Source organism: Tachypleus tridentatus, chromosome 13, assembly GCF_004210375.1.
Source record: "Tachypleus tridentatus isolate NWPU-2018 chromosome 13, ASM421037v1, whole genome shotgun sequence".
NCBI lineage: Eukaryota > Metazoa > Arthropoda > Merostomata > Xiphosura > Limulidae > Tachypleus > Tachypleus tridentatus.
The window spans coordinates 33,179,463-33,187,909 of record NC_134837.1 but is presented as its reverse complement, the minus strand read 5'-3'; the positions used below and the strand labels follow the sequence as shown (position 1 = coordinate 33,187,909).

Here is an 8,447-nt window from a genome sequence, read left to right as displayed (position 1 = left end):
TTGAGAAGTTACATACACTTCAAGTACGCTGTATAATAAATCTAGCCAGCTTCTTTGGATCTGCTCTGCTGAATTCCATCACTATTTGTCTAAACAGTGCGGGCATTTTCTACAGAATGTAAGATGGTATTCTGCTTTAGAAAGTCTCTCTACAGCTCAAAAGCAAAAGTTGCAATGTCCTTTCATTTAAGTTGTCGAAACTCCTAATGATAATTCTAAGTCATTCTTGATCACACCCTAATAATACACCCATCTAGGTATCAACTAACACCAGTCTCTTAAACGTATGATAATCAAGCGTTTATCACCAGACATATCTCCACGAAGTTATGTCCAATAGTTTGAAAAATAAGGGTCAGAGTGTCCTTTAGTCCTGTCAATCTTGTGATTAACAAGTTGTCTTAACTTTCTGATAATTGAGTGGCAATGTTGCACAAACATTTCTTCATGAAACACTGTTATACAGCTCGAAAATGAGTAAACATTCCTTTTATTTTCTGATCTTAACTGCTGATCAAGCAGTTAATCCCAGGTAGAGCACATCTTTTCAGACACCTCTTAACTTTACTCATATTTTACAGCCTGGCAAATACTTTAAGTATCTTATTCTTCATCAGCTGCATTGATATGATAAGAATCTACTCTCATTGTTCTCTCACTCGTCAGTCTCAGTTTCTGATCCCTGGTCAAGCCAGTGCACAATAGATTCATCTGTAATGCATGGTTTAAACTTTCAATATGCTTCACATGCCTTCTTGTGCCATATAACTGCTGTACCTTGTATTTTAATAGAATGATCCATCTGAGAACAAAATTAGGACTTGTTCAATCAGATCCGAGCTTCTTACATGCCACAAAATTTACTACAATCATATTCAATCTTTGTGCTGTAGCTTCTATTTCTTAAATGTTTTGTTGTAGTTGTATTCAACCATATGCCGACATTCCATAATACTAGGACGGAAATATATGTTGATTGGGCAATGCAGACTTTAGCCTCACCACATACTTTTCCAGTACATCTGCTGTAAGGGGAAGGCTGTACATCACATCACTAAGAAGCAACGTTCCCAATCAGATATGAGTATATTTAGCAGAAAATCAGTCGGTTTCTGTTTTTTTGTGACATACACAATCATAGCATATCGTAAGAGTTTATTCTAGCCCGGTAATATGAAATTAATTAACTTTACAAGAAGCAGTTTGATAATTTGTATTACTAACTCTGCCAAACTACTAGACTATTTAGGGGTTGAAAGGAGATGCATCAGTAATAATTGTTGAGTCTAAGAGAAGTTCTCTTCTGGACAACAGACTCTTGCTAATGCTGTGGAGGTCCGTGAAATTTCTCTCAATATGATCATAGACATAGAAAGGAAGGATGCTGGATTCTTGTGCACCATTAATGGCTGATTGATTGTGTTCTTCCCCTGATATCTAACTATTTTTCCTACTTATGAATTTTTCAAAACATAATAACTATTTTTTGCTCAGATTCAAAACTTCAACTTACTGATTCAAGATATTAGAAGAGCACAAAGAAATACATTTATCAAGAGAAAAACAGGCACTCAACTATAACATATCATGGTCAAGACCCCAGCTTTTCTCTTGTTACTTACGTTGTAGTGTTCTCAAATTCGCTAATTTTCTTTTCAGTAACCAGAATCCACAGAAAAATTGAAGGTTCGCCATAATATGGTTTATGAAGCAAAGTCTGAATTATCTTAACTTCAACTAAGTTTGAAGCAAAGAAAGAAACTGGTACATTGTATCACACAGTAAAATAATATTTATTTCCACACGCACAAACAACAATCAAAGCTATTAAGGACAATTACATTTAGGCACATTTACTAAAGAGTGTTCTTAGATTGAATCGATATTTGCTTTATTCAGAGAAATATTGTTCATGACACACACACAACAAAACAACAACAGCATGACATTACATAGGGAAAACATTGATGCCATTCGCCTAAGGATGCAGGTGTCACGAAAGTGAATTGCAATTACTCTCACTGTTGTATTCTTTGGACATCGCTCGACTTGCTTTCTACATAGTATATCCTACGTGAATTCAATCTTTCACACGAGAAAAAACATGTAATATCTTTATTGAATGACATTGTTCTGTGAGTGACTAGGATGAGAAGAGTTCAGTGATTCCTTTACTAACTTTTATATTGAAAACACACGATAAATATCTAGAGAAATTTTTAAATTGGTATATTAGCTAAAAGGTTAGTTTATGTATCACAGCGACAAAGCCATGGAAACATAGACTAATTTGTTAACAGTTAAATATGGATAAATAAAGAACTCAAAATCATCAGTCTTGGATTTCTTAAGCAAATTTTTTGTTTGTTTTTAGAATAGCGTCAGTGAAATTTAATAAAAGTAAATTAAAATGTAACAATAAATGACTATCGTTATTTAGTATTTTCTTTTCTGTTATAAATAATGACACTTAACTCTATATTTTCCAGTACATAAACGCTGTTTAATTTAATTTCAAAAGAACAGCAAGGACATATTTGACGCATTTAGGCTACTCCACTCTGTAGTATAACGTATTACAAACTAAATATCCCTCATTGACACAGCAGTATGTCTGTAGACTTACAACGCTGAAAACTGACTTTCGATATCTGTGATGGGCAGAGCACAGATAGTCTATTGTTTAGCTTTGTGCTTAATTCAAAACAACAACAACTACAAACTAATTGTAGAAACTCCATTTTTATAACCTACTTTGATATAACAAATATTCATCGTCTATTCTTTTAAACATTTGCTCCTCCCCCCATCCTCCCCGTAGCTCAGTGGCAAGTTTGCAAGCTTACGAAAACACTATTTGGTTTTGAAATCGGTGGTTAACTTAACATAGTCTTTTGTGTAGCTTTCTGATTAATAAACACTAAACCACATCTAAACATCTTCAATGTTATACATTCTACCACACCTAAATACACACTATTACAAAGGATGACCACCCTATTAGAAAGCTAACACAACCTTAAATAGAGTATTGTCTGTTATTTTTAAGTTTTAAACTCATGATTTATGGAATCTATTCTCTATTATTCTGTAACTTGGAATATAATATTATTCTAACCACGTGTGAATAATAATAAAAGTGATGTCTGGGTTTAGCACCTTTATTTACAGAGATGTTTTGTACGCTATATTGACGTCGACAAAGATTCTTAACCTAAAATTAATCCTGTATTATTTTTTGCCGTGTTATTATTATATTATTTTCTTTATTTTCTGCAACACTTTTGACTTTTTGCATGGATTTATATTGTATTTTTTTGATAATATCCAATACGCACCTGCCACCTATGGAGAAAATATTTAGAATACCGTCTGTCAGGTGTGGGAAAGGTTTTAGAAGGAGATGTTGGTCTCAAAATTAATGGCTTTCTTTACTTCAGTACTTCATTATTTATGCTTCAAAAACATTCACGGTAAGGAATATTGCTAATTTTATTACTCTTAGTGAATCTTTAACATAGAAAGATAATATTAATTATAACACAGTGATTAAGTTCAGCAGAAAAGAACTACTAGGACTGGTAGAAGTCTGCTTTTGTGTGAGGTGTTTGTATTTCATTTCGTCAAATTTCAGCATTGTACTTTGTAGGTAATACATTGCTGTTACATTCTATGACTGGACAAGTTCTTTTGAATTACATGGTAAAATATTACCATATTCAGTCTATTTAATTGTTAGAATTAGTTTACCACATGATAGATTTACTTTGACACAAGTTATAACTTAAATTATACTATATGTAGGCCCAAGTTCACAAACCGTTTCAATATAGTGTGAGAATGGTAGTAGTATTCCTAACTCAAATAAACTTGTTAAGCTAATCGATAATTTTCACAATATATAAACTGAACACTCATCACTGAATACATCGGTGACCAAGTTGTCAGTGATACATTTAGTGTACAAAATACGGATACTGTATCTACGGAATTAACCAGTATTGGTGGACCTAATTTGGGAAAATATTTTCGTTTGTTACTTTACTAAGGAGTACTGATAACTACCTTTGCCAGACAAAAATCAGAAATCTTTTTACTTGTTATCTCAATATATTTGTTTGCAAATATTGAATACACTCTTTTAAGCTATATTAAGTATATGATCATAGTAAATTTACAGGTTGGTCTTTTTTAAGCAATTACATCTTCAGTGTGTATATGATGTCTTGGTTATAGATTTTATTACTTAACCAAAAATAAATAACTAAAGATGTAGTTTCATTTTATTAAACTTGCTATGTGTTTTTGTACCCACATAATTTTTAGTTACTCTTTAGAATGAACAGCAAATATAAATTGTACATTTTAATGAGAGGTTATCAGAGAACCGGTCATTTTATTGTCAACTAGAGAAGATGTAAACCAGAAATTAGATGACTTGGGGAAGGATTATTGTTATAGTTGACATTGTACTAGGTACAAAACACTAGTCATTTAGTGACAAAAATTCATTTAAGAAACATTTTATCTTGAAAATAAAATATATTTATTTGCATTAAATTTAAACACTAATTCAGATTTACAAAATAAGTTCAAAAGGGAATAATATACTTATCAATTTATATATATTTTATTTTTCCAATTATGAAAGCATATAGCTTTTACATTTATAGGCTTAACATTAAAATGTGATATGCCTGCCTCAAGGTGTAATAAGTAGTTTGAAGTTTTTTTTTTGGCAATGCTGTAATCTTTATCTGGCTATCAATAAGCATGCCTTGTCATAGTATGAGCATCTATGTACATAAAAACTATTTTAATGTTTAGTATACCTTTTAAAAAAACATGTTTATTTCACTATTCTTCACTATACTAATATATCATTTTTGTCTGTAAATTATTTCTATTGTTATAGTTATATTTTTTACATAGTATTTCATCCTACATCTCTATGTATTAATTATACAGGATATGTCAACACCATTAAAGGTGTACAATACATTTTCAAACATAGTTTCAAAATGACAGGACAATTTCAAGCATTTTTTTAGGCCTTTTAGACTGAAAAAATATATAAATATTCAAAAATATGCAAGATGAATGCAAAACTAGGAATACAGAGGTTTTAAATACATGTGTCCTTTTTTTTTTTTTTTTACTGTTAATCCTTTGACTTACCACTGTACTTTGTTTCTTTGTTTTCATGTTTAATCCCTTGTGTTTATGTTATCTTAACGTCTGTCAGTTCCCTGAATAAGTACTTACAAGTGATGTAATTCTCATTTGTTTGTTGACAGGGTACACTTAAATGTGCTAGTATTTATTTTTGATATAACATATTTTCAACAAAAATTAATTTAGTAATTACTTAAAACTACTAATCAATGCTATAGATCAGAATTTAAGTTGCTATATGTAAAATGTACTTTTCTGTGTTTTACAACAATGAGAAGTATTAATACTTAATAATGTCTGATAGTGCTATACACCAAAAACCTAAAGCTTTTAATGGTTAGATTCATTTGAATAATCTGGAAAACTTTACTGTTAATGATATTTTCAACCACAATCCCATCAATATCTTACCAGTATTGGCCAGTATAGAATGTTTAGATCTGAAATCACACACAAAGCCAACAATACTCAATAAAATAATTTTTCAAACATTATATTTGGACTTTCTGATTTCTCTCTGTTGTACATTCTTAAGAGAACAGAAGAAGAGGATGAAAGATCAAGATTTGAAAAAGATAGGGTAGATACCATTTAAGATAGTTTTATTTTATGAATGGGTTAATTATCTTGTATAATTATTTGCCAGTTACCAAATAGTCCTTTGTTATTCAAAATGTTTTCTTACACATGAAACAAAAAAATAGTAAAAGAATTACTAAATGTGACATCAACTGTGGATAACAAGCATACACCTAACATTAATATGTAACACTTAAGCTGGATTATGCATTTAGTTACCTCTGAACAGTGGTTACATTGATTAATGTGAGGTTACCAGATTTTCAAACCAGAAAAATCAGAGAACCCAGTCCATACCCATAATTTCAAAATGGTTATTACAAATGTGAAATAATTTTATGTAATTTGCTTTACATTTATTGAAATTTTTTACTATTTTCAAATATGTAAATATTGTAATTTTTAAAAAATGATTTCATCTATTTTTTAACGATTGACACACATTCATCAACTACTGTAGGTTTATCACACTGCTACTAACTAAAAACCTTGTAGACCTGGGCTTCTTCCTACATACAGATGAATTGTCAAGAGAGTTTGGTAACAGGAGAGTGCATAATTAGTATTACAATAATGAGCTAAGTCATGTAGGCTTGTTACACTTGTGATTTAATGTAACTGACAGTTTCATGTCTTTCTTATAACACCTGGATGTTTTGTTCATCTTGAGAACTTTTCTTGGGACACTGGGACAAACTACCAAAAATCTTCACTTTCTCAGCAAAGCATGGATGTCTGATCATTGTAGATTAGCATCATGAAAACTAATTAATGTGTCATACTATTACTGATAACTGATTATTAGAAATTAGGATTAAATCGACTGCCATGAAAATAGATTGTTTACAAATAAATCAGGCTGAGTATGACCCACTGCTTAGTGTTGCAGTCTGTAATTCTGTGGTTTGCATTCTTTTACAAAAATCATAAAATAAAATTTAAAAAAAGCAAATAAAAAACGTTATGACAGATCCTAGTTTTTGGCCTGATAAGAGTAGCATAAGAGTTGGAGGTGAGTGGTGTTGTCTAGTTGTTTTCCCACTTGCCTGCTCATCAAAATTAGAGATGGCTGTTATAATTTGTATTTTAACATACAACTGACCATGCTGTTTGACTAAAACATGTTTTAGACTTTAATTACAATTGAATAAATGCATGTAGGGCTATAATTTTGAGCCCAAACTATTAAAGTATATATACATATATATAAATGATTATTATGAGTTAGTACAAGCTATGTAAAGTAAGTGATAACAGTTATAAGAGTATAAATCATTTTATCAAAAGTTATGTAACTAAATTATGCTCCATGGTTGAATATTTATCACATTTTATAGTTTTGTATTTATGAAAACAAATGATGAATTATAGGATTGTGTTACTAACAATAGTGCTAATTCATATAAAAATATCTGATATGAATGAAATAGTATATTCACTTTAATTGATTCATGACTGAATTTTTGACAGGCAAATGCCACTTGAATTATTTACTTTTCACATGTACGGCTCTTATTAAAGTCCATTTTCTTATTATATAATTGGTGAGTGAAACCAGCCCTATCATTTAGATATTTACCAACCTTCCCATAAACTATAGATGCTAAACCCTGTTAGAAAAATAAAATTTTCTAATCTGAAAATAACTCCTAACCTGCCAAACTCTCTGCTCCTACCATTAAGTACAAAAAAAAAAAGAAAATACTTTACAATTATTTTTTTCAAGAGAGAATTTTGGATATTTTAAATTTCTTGTATGAACACATTTATTAACGAGACTGATGAAAAACCCTTCAACTGCTTAATTATTTGCTTCAGCTGATCAGCAAACGTTCGGTGCCTAAGGTTGAACGTATGTGCAAAATTTCATATTTGTATAAAGGTACATACCAATGTGATTATACACTTGCTTGTAGTCCAGTGTGGGGAAACTGACCTGTCGTACAACGGTATCATCCCAACTCAGGGTTTCTGTTTATCTACACTTTTAGTAGTCAGATCACGTGTACATTTCTGGTTGAACAATAGAATCTTTGACAGATGAACACAGTTCAATTTATTATTATTCTCATATGTTGTATTTTCATATCGACGAGCCCATACATTTTCGTTGTATTTATTTCATTCGGAGAGATTTTGTTCAATGTCTGTTATGTTTATTTTATGTTTGGCCCAGAAAATGACTAGAGAAAATATTGCGATATATTCAAACTGTTCTCTTGGGCACGTGGAACTTTTCTTATAATTTTTTTTCGTGTTTTGTGTAGGTAATAAAGTAACATTATCATAATGAAATTACAGAACTTGTGAACTGTCGAGTTAACTCATTGAACGAAGTTTAATATTTCCAGTCCCAATTTTATTAACTTTGCCGAACATAGGTAGTGGATTTATTAAATTAATAATTCAAAGGCCGTTGGTACTGATAATGACTAAAAAGCGGTATATATTTTTATGACTTCAAAGTTAATTTAAACTTGTAAATCATTGATATTGACGGTAAACAGCAAGCTACAAGATTATATGTGACATGTGGAAGTCAAATTATATTATAATAGTTCCTCTTTCTTACTATTTTCCTTAATGAATTGTGTAAATCAAAGCAGTTTCATGTTAAGGATCTCGACCATTGACATTTGAAACAAAATATAGACCAAACTCTTCGATACAGTGTAGATTGTGCCTGGTAAAGC

General features: G+C 30.7%; 1 protein-coding gene across 5 annotated transcripts in view; it reads left to right on the top strand.

The window, feature by feature from the left end:
• The first annotated feature begins 3,353 nt into the window (after positions 1-3,353).
• LOC143240537 (transient receptor potential cation channel trpm-like) overlaps positions 3,354-8,447 on the top strand; it is a 128,514-nt gene continuing 123,420 nt past the window's right edge. For 3 of the 5 annotated variants that reach the window (XM_076483128.1, XM_076483127.1, XM_076483126.1), the window contains exon 1: positions 3,369-3,473. In XM_076483128.1, coding sequence (XP_076339243.1) covers positions 3,404-3,473 — 70 coding nt within the window. In that variant the 5' untranslated portion in view covers positions 3,369-3,403. Of the gene's footprint in view, positions 3,474-8,447 lie in introns of all 5 variants that reach the window. The other 2 variants (XM_076483131.1, XM_076483130.1) reach the window with 1 other exon arrangement.